This window comes from Ranitomeya variabilis, chromosome 8 (genome assembly GCF_051348905.1).
Source record: "Ranitomeya variabilis isolate aRanVar5 chromosome 8, aRanVar5.hap1, whole genome shotgun sequence".
Classification (NCBI taxonomy): Eukaryota; Metazoa; Chordata; class Amphibia; order Anura; family Dendrobatidae; genus Ranitomeya; species Ranitomeya variabilis.
In genome coordinates, this window is record NC_135239.1 from 173,021,483 (window position 1) to 173,035,546 (window position 14,064).

General features: G+C 44.9%; 2 protein-coding genes across 9 annotated transcripts in view; both read left to right on the forward strand.

Moving 5' to 3' along the window:
- Positions 1-14,064, forward strand: part of NISCH (nischarin) — an 81,742-nt gene that overhangs the window by 31,177 nt on the left and 36,501 nt on the right. For 3 of the 8 annotated variants that reach the window (XR_013218622.1, XM_077278063.1, XM_077278066.1), the window contains exons 12-13: positions 316-429; positions 13,701-13,802. Coding sequence is in view for 7 of the 8 variants with exons in the window: in XM_077278063.1 (XP_077134178.1) it covers positions 316-429; positions 13,701-13,802 (216 nt within the window). In the remaining variant the exon portion in view is untranslated. Of the gene's footprint in view, positions 1-315; positions 430-11,858; positions 12,738-13,700; positions 13,803-14,064 lie in introns of those variants that run through there. The other 5 variants (XM_077278062.1, XM_077278065.1, XM_077278067.1 and 2 more) reach the window with 3 other exon arrangements.
- LOC143788405 (uncharacterized) lies at positions 674-6,747 on the forward strand. Its single transcript, XM_077278076.1, has 2 exons — positions 674-3,096; positions 5,967-6,747. The coding sequence occupies exon 1, from the start codon at positions 1,375-1,377 to the stop codon at positions 2,746-2,748; it is 1,374 nt and encodes a 457-aa protein (XP_077134191.1). The 5' UTR covers positions 674-1,374; the 3' UTR covers positions 2,749-3,096; positions 5,967-6,747.

Consider the following 14,064-nt stretch of genomic DNA (forward strand, 5'->3'; position numbering starts at 1 on the left):
TGAGTGCTATACATGGTTTTCAGGGGCGAGCGGTTTTAAAGGATTTAAAGGATTATTCCCATTTAAGCAGTTTATCATCTATCCACCCAATAGGCGACTATTTGCTATCCCACCACTGGGAACCACCACGACCACGAGGATGGGGTAATGAAGTGGAGTGATGGTTGTACGTGACTGGCACTGCTGCACTTACTTTTCTATTGGGCTGTCGGAGGTAGCCAAGCGCTGGCTGTATTCCACCATCTTCAGCGATCTGACTCGACACGTACAGTATTATTTAATTTTTTGCTGACTTTTTTTTTTTTCTTTTTGTAGGTTTGTTTAGATAACACCAGTACAACGGAAAAGGAGCTGGATACTGTGGAAGTGTTAAAAGCAATCCAGAAAGCAAAGGAAGCAAAAAATAAATTGAATAATGCTGATAAAAAGGTATAAAGGGGATTTTAGATAATCTGAAATCATTCCCTTAGTATTAAAGAGTATTATTATTTTCTTTTTTACAAAATGCACATCAGTACACTGGCAGCAATGTGCGCCTTACTTTTTACATTTCTTGTTACACAAGAGAAGTTTTCCCAACTTGTGTATTTTAATAAGATGTTACAAAATCGAGAGGGAGAGTCCTGAAAATATATCCCTGGCAGCGGAAGAAAAAAAAAGAATTTTACCCTTCGCCATGACAGCACCCACTGGAGAGATAGGGATCCGCCCCAAGGAACAGGAAACCTACAGAGACATAAAAGGGGGGCGGTCCCCCTCTCCTCCTCAGTTTAGGTTTCCTGTTCCCAGGGGACAGGATCTCTGGATTCTTCGAACTACAGGCATACCTGGGCTACACGCATCCGCCTGTGCGGTGTCCGCGAGAACGGCAGGGGATGCAGTCCAGAAGCAGCGTCGGGGGAGATTCCGCTAGACGGCTCCCCCCTCGTCTGGCCGGCATATGGAACGCATGGTCCGGGAGGCTGCTCGATTCCACAGGCATTGCGGCAGATGTGCGGCCCTAAAAGGAGCTCCAAACGCGGACCGCCAGGTATGAGGTCCGAGTTCTGAGGCACAGCTGCAGCGGCAGCCGGCACACCGCTCCATAGCGCAGGCCGGACAAAGATGGCGGCCGCGCGTGCGTGGTGGTGGGGAAAACATCCCCATACTGCCCCGGGGCCGGTGAGCACTTCCGGGTCACCCACACAGCGGTGAGGGAAAGCGCGGTTTCGCGCATGCGCAGTACACCGCTGTGGGGAAAAAAAAAAAAATTGATTGAGACCGGATCTTGGCCTATAAAAAGGGGGAAGTTGCAAACGCACAGGCGATGCAACATGTCGTCCCCAGGCAAGACTGTGGACCCAGCAGGTGAGCCAGCCAGCAGAAGGTCCTCAGATGCCAGCCACAGGAGTGAGACCAAGGATTCAAGATCCAGAAAGTCGCAGCCTCCTATTTCGGTACCGTACAGCTTCACTGGGTGAGTGTGATTTCCCCTCTGCCTATAAAGCTGACACCCTTTTCCACAATGTCTTCTTCTCCCAGGCCAAAAAGAGACAGAAATCTAAGCACAAACAATGTGCGCTATGTGACGAGCCTCTCCCAGATTCCCACCCAAAAAAACTCTGCAATCAGTGTATGGCGGAAACAATGCAGAGTCCATCTATGTCGGTCACAGATATACGGGCCATAATTAGAGAGGAGTTACAGGCCATCTCACAAGCCAGTACCCCCCCTAAAAAATCCGGGAAAGAAAAGGCTATATCCAGCTCTGAGTCCGAGGAGGAAGGCGTTATCCACTCAGACTCCTCGCAGGCGTCATCCTCTTCCTCAACACATTCCGACATTGAGGGTCGAGCTTGTTTTCCTCTTGATGGGGTGGACAACCTAGTAAAGTCCATCAGGAATACTATAGGTTGTGAGGATACAAAAGACGACCAAACTGCACAAGACATCATGTTTGCAGGGTTGGCGGAGAGGAAGAGAAGAGCATTCCCAGTAATTCCGGCGGTTAAGGCTCTGATAAAGAGGGAGTGGGAGAAACAGGACCAGAGAGGTTTTCTCCCGTCAGCCTCCAAAAGGAAGTACCCCTTTAATGATGAGTTAATTTCATGGACTAAAATCCCTAAGGTGGACGCTGCAGTCGCCTCCACCTCAAAACAGTCAGCCCTACCAGTCGAGGATGCGGGCCTACTTTCTGATCCTCTAGATCGGAAGGCAGAATCGTCACTGAAACGATCATGGGAGGCTTCCACGGGCATATTTAAGCCATCAATTGCCAGCACGTGCACAGCTAGATCCATGCTTGTGTGGATTGATCAGCTGGATCAACAAATCGAACAGGGGGTCTCCAGACAAAAATTGCGGGATGCGATACCACTAATTAGAGGTGCAGCAGCATTCATGGCCGATGCTTCAGCTGACTCTCTTCGCCTGGCAGCAAGGTCAGCCGGTCTAATTAATAATGCCAGACGTGCGTTATGGATGAAGAGCTGGAAGGGGGATACGCAGTCAAAGGCTAAGATCTGCGCTATTCCGTGTGAGGGTGAGTTTTTGTTTGGGAAAGCATTAGACGAGATCCTCAAAAAAGCAAAAGAGAGGAAAAAAGCCTTCCCTGACCCCTCAATTCCTTTCTATAGGAAGACCTTTAGGAAGAGGCCGTTCGGGAAAAGAACACAAAATGAAAGATCGTCACGATGGGCCACAAGAGAGGGAAAACAGGGTGGCACTATGTTCAAAGGCCCCCCCTTCCGTAGAGACAACAAATTCTGAAACACCAGACACCCCAGTAGGGGGCAGGTTAAAATTTTTCTTTCCCCAATGGCGAAAAATCACGTCAAGTTCCTGGGTGCTAAATATTATTAAGGAAGGAATGAAAATAGAATTCCTCCAAATTCCCCATGATTCCTTTATTTTGACAGCCCTTTCCTCACCAGTGCAACAGAAGGCCCTTGAGCTAGAAATTAGAAGTCTTATAGTTAAAAATGTTTTAGTTAGGGTGCCAAAGGGACAAGAGGGTAAAGGGTTCTACTCTCCGTTATTTTTAATCCCTAAACCCGATGGTTCATTTCGAACAATTATAAATCTTAAAAAACTCAATACGTTTATTAAAAATTATACGTTTAACCCTTATCCGGCTGAATAGGTACAATTGTAACTATTCCGTTTTAAAATTGCAATAACTTTTTTTTGAAAAGACGTAGAGGGCTGAAATTTCGTGACATCTCTACATTTTTGGTCCAGAATATATTGGCCAAATTTCAATAAAATATCTCCACCCGCTTCCGAGATAAGGGGTCGAGATCTTTTTGCATCCATAACAAGCTGCATAGGTACAAATGTACCTCATATATTTTGAATGAAGATAATGCAAGGGAAAAAGCATAAATTTTTTTTTAATGATAATGCTATTTAACTATTATAAACAAGTAAAAAACTGTTCATTTACATTATAAAAGAAAATGTAAGAAACTTTTTTTTATTGATTTTCTTTGCAAGTAATGCATGTTGGCTTTGCTACAGAGTATTCATCGCAAATGGGTTTCACACAAACCACACAAGACTTTCTAGTCTTGCGTTGTTTTCGCCTCAGGTCTCTGCAGACATAGCAACTACCAACAACAGGGGAGGGTCCACGACTACCATGAGGTATGTTGGGGCCAGCTGCTGGCTGCGATGCTACCACAATGCATCGTCCAAGCACCATTTCTACTGCACCTCGAAGAAAATGGTTTCTCATTATCATTTTGTTTGTACTACGATCTTCAATTGCAATCATACACAGCTGATTTGCGAGATCTTTCAGGAACTTTCTTCGTTGATCCTTTGCCCTGAAGCTTGGATTGTGTTCTCTGTAGATGATGTAGGATGCTAACCCACTGACATCAATCATATTGTAGAAAAATGCCAAAGTCCAACGTGATGTTCGTCGTTTCACAGTGTACTCTCCCAACATTTTATCCATAACATCAACGCCACCTTTTGTTATGTTGTAGTATTTTATTATCTCTGGCTTGGCTGCTAGTGTCTCTTCAACTTCTCCCGTCATGTGCATAGATGATAGAAGCACGACTGATTTGTTCTTCTTTGGTACATATGAACAGACTGTTGCATCATGATTGTAGGCAAAATTTGTCGAGTTTACAGGCCTTTCTTTGGCAGGCTGCATGTTGTTAGGTAGGAACCTTTTGTTTTTTCTCACTGTACCAACTAGTGTCATGTTCCAGGAGTTCAATACCTTAGCTAGTTCCATGGTTGTAAAGAAGTTATCGGTGGTGACATTTCTTCCAGAGCCTTTATACGAGCTCACTAGGTCCAATACTGTTCGTTCTCCAATGTTTACTTGTCGAGGACCATCAGTTGGTTTCCCAGTGTAGAGCTGACCTTGTAAAGGGTAGGCATTTGATGAGTCACAAGCCCAGAAAATCTTTATGCCATATTTAGCTGGTTTTGAAGGTATATACTGGGTAAATTTAGTATGACCTCTAAATGGAAATAATTGCTCGTCGACGGTGATACAATGATATGGCTTGTAGGCTCTCTCCAGATTACTGTTCAGCATTGTCCAGATGTCCCGTATTGGTGCAGCTTTATCTGTTTGCACACGTTCTGCACGTGTATTTTCGTTGTCAAACCTGATAAATCTGAGTATCATCTTGAAGCGGTCACGAGACATGGCTGCACGTATAAGAGGCAGAGCAGCAACATTCCACATTTCCTCCAGATTCTCTTTGTTGGCTCTGTGCACACCAGCAGCAATCAGTATGCCCAAAAATGCATGAAGTTCAGTTTCAGTAAATTGCTTGAATGTTTTTTGTGGTGGCCGTTTGGAAGAATCAGGAAAACGTTGTACCAGTTCGTTGTTGTAAGCATCACAAACTCTCTTGGCCTTTCGATTCGTTTCCCGTAATATGATGTCACACATCTCGGGAGTCATGATGGACTTGAATAGCTCTTTTGCTGTATATAGGTTGCTGATTGCTGCAGGGCCACCTCTTTGTCGTAGGACATTACGAGATTTTGTTTGTGCATTTGGCAGTGGATTACTGCACCATTGAGTTTCATCCTTAGCAGTCCAAATGTCGCCTGCACTTGAGGCACAGAATCATCCTCAACACTTTCGTCTGATTCGTATTCATTTTCATGCTCTATGACCATTTCTTGTTCAATGTCTGAATCTTCTTCAGTAACATCCACTTGTGGTACATAGTTTTCATCATCAGATGCAACATATGGTTCATCCTCATGCTCAGAATCAGATTCTTCTAGCATTCGCATTATTTCGTCAGACGTAAATCTGTAAATATGAAAAAATGTAAAATAAATAATTTTCCGAAATACTACATTATTGGCTTTTCACAAAATTATACTAACCTGCAAACACGTTTTCTTGGATTATGGCGGAAACTAGATCCAGCATTACTATCACTCATGATGACTTGCTAGATGAATTTTGGCTTCGTATTTTGTGCTGAATATAAATAAAACATCGTAAAACAATATGTAGATACTAATTATTATCCATTTTTCGTATAAAAATTATACCTATAGTGATAAGTTTCATACAAAATATATGTAAGCCAAGTCCAGGCTGAAAGACAATTTGACTGTTCTGTCCCCACATAATGAGAATAAAGGTATAACTGGCTGTTAGATGCTGTGAGACTTTCCTACCTTCGTTTCCAAGAAATTGAAGACTTCACAAGCCTAGAAATGTGTGCTCACAGCAATGAGATGAACAGCAAAATGGCTAATGAGAGGAGGGAGGCAGGAAGACAAGTAGAAGCCACTCCCAGTTTGAATTAACTTAATTGACAGCAACATAAGTGACCAGTAACAACACTGAACAATAGATATCAGCATAACATTTGTAGCTGAATGAACTTTAGTTTCTGAAACCAAGTAAAGTCTTCCCACAGTGGAGGTATATGTGAAGGTACAATTGTACCTATGCAGCCTGTTAAGGTTGTAAAATTATGCAGCCTGACAAGGGTTAAAATGGAGTCTATTAGATCGGCCATTAAGCTCCTTTTTCCAAATTGTAGAATGGGCGGCATTGATTTAAAAGATGCCTACTACCATCTCCCTATCCATAGTAGGTATCAAAAATACTTAAGAGTGGCAGTAACTCTTGAGGGGGAGATTCATCATTTCCAGTATACAGCCATGCCCTTCGGTCTCTCCACGGCACCCAGGATCTTCACGAAGGTAATGTTAGAAGTAATGGCCTACCTTCGCCAGAGAGACACATTAATCATTCCCTACTTAGATGATTTTTTAGTTGTAGGAAATTCATCCCTTCAGTGTGCGGAACGATTAGCTGACACTGTCTCGTCCTTAGAAAGCCTGGGCTGGATCGTCAACTATAAAAAATCCAGACTCACCCCACTTTCCCTTCAGACATTTTTGGGATTTAGTCTAGATTCCATAAAGCAAAAATGTCTACTTCCCCAAGAAAAAATATCTCTTATAGAGGGTAAAGTTGTGGCGGCCATTCACAAACCTCAAATGTCCCTGAGAGCAGGAATGTCCTTGCTAGGATCCCTCTCCTCCTGTACTCCAGCCGTTCAGTGGGCACAACTTCATACCCGAACATTACAACATCAGATACTTCGGGAACAGAGAAAATTTCTGGGGCACCTTGAATCGAAAATAACTTTATCCGAGAAAGTCTTATCCTCCTTAGAATGGTGGCTAAATAAAGACAACCTAGCGGGGGGTGTCCCTTGGGTAATATCACCATCCCACACGATAACTACGGACGCTAGTCCCCACGGGTGGGGCGCACACATGGGAGATAAATTCTGCCAGGGAACCTGGGATAAGAATGAAGATTTATATTCATCAAACCTAAAAGAATTAAATGCGGTAAACTATGCACTGCGTCAATTTCTCCCACAGCTACGAGGAAGCCATGTCCGAATCTGTTCAGACAACACTACGACAGTGGCGTATTTAAACAAACAAGGCGGCACAAGATCAGACGCTCTAATGTCTTCCGCAAACAGTACCTTAATCCTGGCCGAAAAGCATCTGTTGTCCCTCTCGGCAGTCCACATCAAAGGAGAGGACAATCAACAAGCGGACTTCCTAAGTCGACACACTCTTCATCAAGGAGAATGGTGTCTCAATCCTTACATTTTCCACAAGATAACATTGTTATGGGGCAAACCCCAAATAGACCTGTTCGCTACAAAACAAAACAAACAAGTCCACAAATTCGCATCTCGGTCCCGTGCAGATCACCCGGACATTCTAGATGCTCTTCAAACACCATGGCAATTCAAGCTGGCGTATGCTTTCCCTCCGATAATTCTGCTTCCACAAGTAATACGGAAAATCAGGGAAGAGCAGGCCAGGATAATACTAATAGCGCCATTCTGGCCCAAGAGACCATGGTTCTCGTGCCTGCGGTCGATGTCGGTGACGGATCCTTGGGTCCTTCCCTCAATCCCAAACCTTCTCTCTCAGGGACCTTTCTTCCACCCTCAGGTGGACAGCCTCCACCTGACGGCCTGGAATTTGAAAGGCAGATATTAAATTCCAGGGGGTTTTCAAAGGGCCTAATTGATACACTCCTGCTTAGCAGGAAACCATCTACAACAAAAATTTACACCAAAGTATGGAAGAAGTTTCTTCAGTTCCATACTAGTTCAAACCCCTCTGAAGTCCCAATAAAATCTGTACTAGAATTTCTGCAGAAAGGGAAAGAGTTAGGTCTGTCAGTTAACACACTAAAGGTCCAGGTGTCCGCTCTGGGTGCCCTCTATGGCCATAATATTGCTGGTAATAAATGGGTATCCCGCTTCATCACGGCCTGTGAACGAGTTACTCCTATCCACATACCTAGAGTAGCTCCGTGGGATCTAAACCTAGTCTTAGACTCTCTAACAGAATCTCCGTTTGAGCCTATAGACACAGCATCTTTAAAACACTTGTCGTTAAAAACAGCCTTCTTAGTAGCCTTAACATCGGCTAGAAGAGTCAGCGACATTCAGGCCTTGTCGATAGATCAACCTTACCTTCTCACATTTCATGACAGACTAATCTTAAAACCGGACCCCCTATACCTTCCTAAGGTAGCAGGGAAGTTCCACAGGTCACAGGAGATACATCTTCCTACTTTCTTTAAAGACCCCTCTACTCCTGAAGAACAAAAATTCCATACTCTAGACGTCAGGAGAGTAGTTTTGCAATATATTGAGAAAACTAGTAGTTGGAGGCAGAGTAGGGCTCTGTTCATATCCTTCCAGGGCAAAAAGAAAGGATATGGAGTCACAAGAGCAACATTATCCAGGTGGATAAGAGACGCTATCCGGTTGGCCTATTCCATGAAAAATGAAGAACCTCCGGAGGGCATCAAAGCACACTCCACCAGAGCCATGGCTTCTTCTTGGGCCGAAAAAGGGAACGTGCCAATCGAAGATATATGTAAGGCTGCAACTTGGTTGGCTCCTTCCACTTTCTATAATCACTACAGGCTCGACCTGTCTTCCGACTCTGACCTACACTTTGGCAGGACTATCCTCAGCACGGTGGTCCCCCCCTAGGTGTTGGTCTCTGGAAATCTCTCCAGTGGGTGCTGTCATGGCGAAGGGTAAATAGCCGGATTACTTACGGTAATGCTCTTTTAATGAGTCCATGACAGCACCCAGTCACATCCCTCCCTAATAAAAGCCAATGTAATTACTTCTATGAAGTTTATATTCTGATGATACATTGTGATGATTGACTAACACTGGCGGTCCTCCGGGTACTCTGAAATTAAACTGAGGAGGAGAGGGGGACCGCCCCCCTTTTATGTCTCTGTAGGTTTCCTGTTCCTTGGGGCGGATCCCTATCTCTCCAGTGGGTGCTGTCATGGACTCATTAAAAGAGCATTACCGTAAGTAATCCGGCTATTTTAATAGGAGAGATTGATGATGTATAATTTTTAGATGATTGTAGATGAGTCTAATGGCAGTGATTGACTGAGAAGAATGGGAAACTTGTACTTGATCGATTTTATTCAGTGGTAAAATTGCTGCTATGTTATGATGGGTATGTATGGGCCCGACTAAGTGAGGGGGGCCAGGGCCCGACTAAGTGAGGGGGGCCAGGGCCCGACTAAGTGAGGGGGCCAGGGCCCGACTAAGTGAGGGGGGCCAGGACCCCACTAAGTGAGGGGGGCCAGGGCCCGACTAAGTGAGGGGGGCCAGGGCCCGACTAAGTGAGGGGGGCCAGGGCCCGACTAAGTGAGGGGGGCCAGGGCCCGACTAAGTGAGGGGGGCCAGGGCCCGACTAAGTGAGGGGGGCCAGGGCCCGACTAAGTGAGGGGGGCCAGGGCCCGACTAAGTGAGGGGGGCCAGGACCCCACTAAGTGAGGGGGGCCAGGGCCCGACTAAGTGAGGGGGCCAGGGCCCGACTAAGTGAGGGGGCCAGGGCCCGACTAAGTGAGGGGGCCAGGGCCCGACTAAGTGAGGGGGCCAGGGCCCGACTAAGTGAGGGGGCCAGGGCCCGACTAAGTGAGGGGGCCAGGGCCCGACTAAGTGAGGGGGCCAGGGCCCGACTAAGTGAGGGGGCCAGGGCCCGACTAAGTGAGGGGGCCAGGGCCCGACTAAGTGAGGGGGCCAGGGCCCGACTAAGTGAGAGGGCCAGGGCCCGACTAAGTGAGGGGGCCAGGGCCCGACTAAGTGAGGGGGCCAGGGCTCGACTAAGTGAGGGGGCCAGGGCCCGACTAAGTGAGGGGGCCAGGGCCCGAAGTAAGTCAAGGTGCCAGGGCTTGTGGCATGGGAGGATTCACACATCTGACTATGCCCTGAGTCAGGGCTGTTGAGTTCAGCTCTGGTGACCCATGGTCAGGTCTGTGTGAATGCAGCCTCATAAAAACTTTTATTCCACACGACAGATTTCTTAGAATCCCACTTCCCTCTGTTATTCCTCCTGGAAGTGTATAAAATTGACAACTGGATGCTGCTACTTGCAACACTGCTGGCTGTGATCGGACACTGTCCGTGTGTAGACAAATATCAGGCACAGTTCATCAAGTCTGCTGGTTTGTACGACCATCTTTATAAACAATGCACTGGAGTAAAAAGGCGCAAAATGCACCAAATTTATTAAGTGATGTATATTTTAAGTCATAATTAATATCATTTCTTTGGCATAAATTAGATTGGATTTGTCAGCAATGCCCCTACTGGCAAAGCCCTTCTCACTAGGAAAAAAAAAAACGTTTTGATGGGACTCATGTATAAATGACAGAAATGTCAAAATTGTTGCAATTTTCATGCTCGAGTGCTAACCAAGAGTCTTCGGCGTGCTCGAATAATATGTTCGAGTCCCCGCGGCTGCTTGTTTTGCAGCTGTTCGATAGATGCAGGAATTGCCTATATGTTAGGCAATCCGTGCACGTGTTGCGTCTGTTAGACAACTGTGAGACATGCAGCCGTGGCGACTCGAAACATTATTCAAGCACGACGAAGACACTCAGCGCCCGAGCATGCTCAGATAACACCTTGTCCCAGCACATTCGCTCATCACTAGTGAACACTGATGAATTGGCCCCCAAAAATCCCAATATAATTTTTTTGGGAAATATAAGTGTCTATTAATACAGTCACATCAGTCAATCCGACAAGTAAGTTTTAAAGGGGTATTCTCATATCAATCTTTCATGGCGTGCTGTGTTTCTGTAACTCATATAGAAGTGAATGGGAGTTCCAGAAGCAGGGTGGTGGTTTCCGTAGTCCCGACCTCCTCTGACCATCACACACAGACTGGTATAGGAATACACCTTTACTGGGTTACATTTCTGCTTTCGAGTTCGATATGTCCGTTTCGCCCTGAACTCGCCAAATCAGAATCGCCCCACAGCAAACCCTCATTAGTCCCGACGTGGACAGCCCTTTGTAGAGTCTTAAGCCTTTTTATCCTCCTGTATATCTATTCGTGAATGTGTCCACCAGAAGCAATCATGACTGAGATTGTCAAGTGCGAATCCTGTTACCGCGTCCGAATTCTTATGTATCCGATCTCTCCTGTCGTTTTCATGTTGTAATATGTTCTGTACATTGACAGTATTAGAGAAATAAAAAAAAAAATCTATGAAGTATGATATGAGTTTCCGTTTGGAAAGTTTTTTGTTCTTTTGTCGATTAGTTATTAATAATGAGTGCAAAAATATATTCTGTTTGCCGGCATGAAACAGAATCGGGTCCAGACGCCAATGAAAAATAATTATCGGGAACCATTTTTATGAAACGCCCTTCATTTAGTCATCAGCTGGATGAATAAGAAACCAGTCCTCATGGCGCTATGTACGGCACTGATGGAATAGTTTTTTTTTTTTCTTTTTTTTTTTCCCTTCTGGTAGCGCCTGCCTCTAATAGTGTCACTGTTATTTTATGCTATAAAGGTAAACCCTGTAAAGAAAAAATAAAATCCAAATGGAAAAATTGCAGTCTTTTATGCCCACCAATCCGCCCCCAAAAAATGGAGCCAAAGGTACCCCAAAACGATACCAATGTAAACTACAAGTCGCCACACAGAAAGCAAGATCAAACATGGCTCCAATGGTGGAAAAATAAAATAAAATAAACACAAAAAAATCCATGGGTCTCCGAAAATGGACAAATTTATTCAGAATTTATTTTAAGCCACTGAAATAATAGAAATAAAATAAATCTCTACAAGTTTGGTATCGCTGTAATGGTACTAACCAGGAGAATCATGTTATCAGGTAATTTATACCAACGCCCTAAAAAACTATGACGGAGTTGTGTATTTTCACCATTTCACTTGTTTTTAGTCCCCATATTCTCTCCGTTATGTAGTAAAGTGATGTCATTCAATGGTACCACTCATCCAGTAAAAAAACAAACCCTTTTATGATTATGTTAAAGGTTACGCTCAAGATTGACTGTTCATGGGATCGGTGATGACTTTCCAGTCATTGGGTGACCGGCCACCAGAAATTCCAAGAATCCCGACTTGGAAGAAAAGACGAGCCCCAGATGAATGGAGTGTAGGTTGATCATGCGCAAATCTGCTCCATTCATTAATAACAGCATCGCCAGAGATTGCGGAGCACTGCGCTCTGCTGATCTTCCCTACTCCCATGAGGATGAATGATCGACCTCCGCTCCGTTCAGCCCAGGCTCTTCTGAGTATTGGAGTTCTCCAGGATGCTCTGATCTTTGATATTAGACTGCCTGCCACTAGTCAAAGTAAGATAACCACAACTTGCCAATAGTCACGTATTTTACTTGCTGTAGCACTGGGGTCCGGGGTTAAAATCCCACCATGGTCAACATCTGCAAGGAGTCTGTATGTTCTCCCCGTGTTTGCGTGTGTTTCCTCCATGTCCTCCGGTTTCCTCCCACACTCCAAAGACTTACTGATAGGGAATCTAGGTTGTGAGCCCCAATGGGGACAGTGATGATAGTGTCTATAAAGCGTGGTGGAATTAATGGCGCTATATAAGCGAGTAAATTAAATAAAAATAAAATAAACCGTATGCTGCCAATACAATACAATACTGAAAAACATCTAAATCAATATGTATAAATTACAGAAAATGACCTGTTTTATGTTCACTTGTTCTCTCTTCGATTCTTGCACTGCGACAATGTTTCTATATTGATAACAAATAAAAAATACAGAATTCTAAAAAAAACCATTTGCCTTGATTTTATCAGGGGTGACCTCATGTTGCCTCAGTGGCTTTCCATGAAATCAGTCAGTGTGGTATAATGGAATTTAATTGTGAATCCACAGCAAACAAGAAGTGGCGGGAGTTCTTAACACCCGTGTACTGTGCTGCCGATGATGACAGTGCTATAAAATGAGTGGATGCTAACTGTTCAGTGTTCCACCTTGCATGGTATCCAGCCCACCACTCATTTTACATTTTTAACTTCTAAAAGGGGACCTGTCATCAGGTCAAAAGTGGCCATGTTTTGCTTTCATTTTATTCCAACTTCTTCTCTGATTATTCCATATTTATTTGTAGTTTGTGTTTTTTTTTTTTTTTTTTTAAATCCACCATATGTTTCCAGAGGTTTAGGCCGCCTTATTTAGTGCTAATTGTTGTCGTCTTTATCAAGGAGGCGTGGCTCACGTCTTGCTCCCAGGGGGCATGGTTCATGTGGTGCTCCCTGGGGGCGTGACTCATGCAGGGCTCCCTGGGGGCGTGACTCATGCAGGGCTCCCTGAGGGCGTGACTCATGCAGGGCTCCCTGGGGGCGTGACTCATGCGGGGCTCCCTGGGGGCGTGACTCATGCAGTGCTCCATGGGGGCATGTCTTTAGACTGCTCTATATAATTACCCTGTAAACCACACCCTCTTAGTAAAGACCATTAGCATTAAATATAAAAGCACACATCTATGGAACCATGTGGCGGAGTTTAAAAAAAAAAAAGTAATAATCAGAGGACCAGCGGGAATAAAATACGGCATATGGCATTTAGAGACAGTGTTCTACTGATGAAGTTTCTTAAAGGGTCTTCTTGCTATCCGGTATCTATACATCGGACACATTTTTTCTGTAAGAAGAGAAGATCCAGACCCTGGCTCTGTGCTACGGTCATGCCTGTTAACAGGTTCTACCAGCTTCATGCATTTGTTATTTCACTCGTGCAGTCCAGCTAATGACAGCCGTAGTCCTTCCTGTGATTGTTGTCTTGCTAAGTGTTGCCTGTTCTCCTGCTTATTTCATGCTCTCTTGTATCACTTTATTTGTCAGATGAGTGAGGACGTCCGGCTCACATCTGCCAGCTCTTCTTTTCCTGTAAACGCTTCCTCTTCACCTCTCTCTCGGCCTGTTATCTCCAGTCAAGGTAATCATGTATGTATCTCTTGGCTCTGCCAATTGCCCTTCTATGAGTGCTATTAAAGGGAACCTGTCACAATGTGGGTGCAGTGCTAGCTAATATCTCTAGGCAAGATGGGCTAAAGCCATCCCGTGTTACATAGGGTAGGGTATAGCTTGCTGATCACTGGGACCAGCAGTGCGGAAACTGGTGGTCTGCAAAGCCCTGTGGTGAATGCTACTGACGGACACCAGCTCAACCTCCGCTTCATTCATTGTCTCTGGGACTGAGGGAAAT

Bases quoted from the DNA above. Each gene is read 5' to 3' on its own strand.
- LOC143788405 (XM_077278076.1), top strand. From the start codon at position 1,375: ATGCCAGCCACAGGAGTGAGACCAAGGATTCAAGATCCAGAAAGTCGC.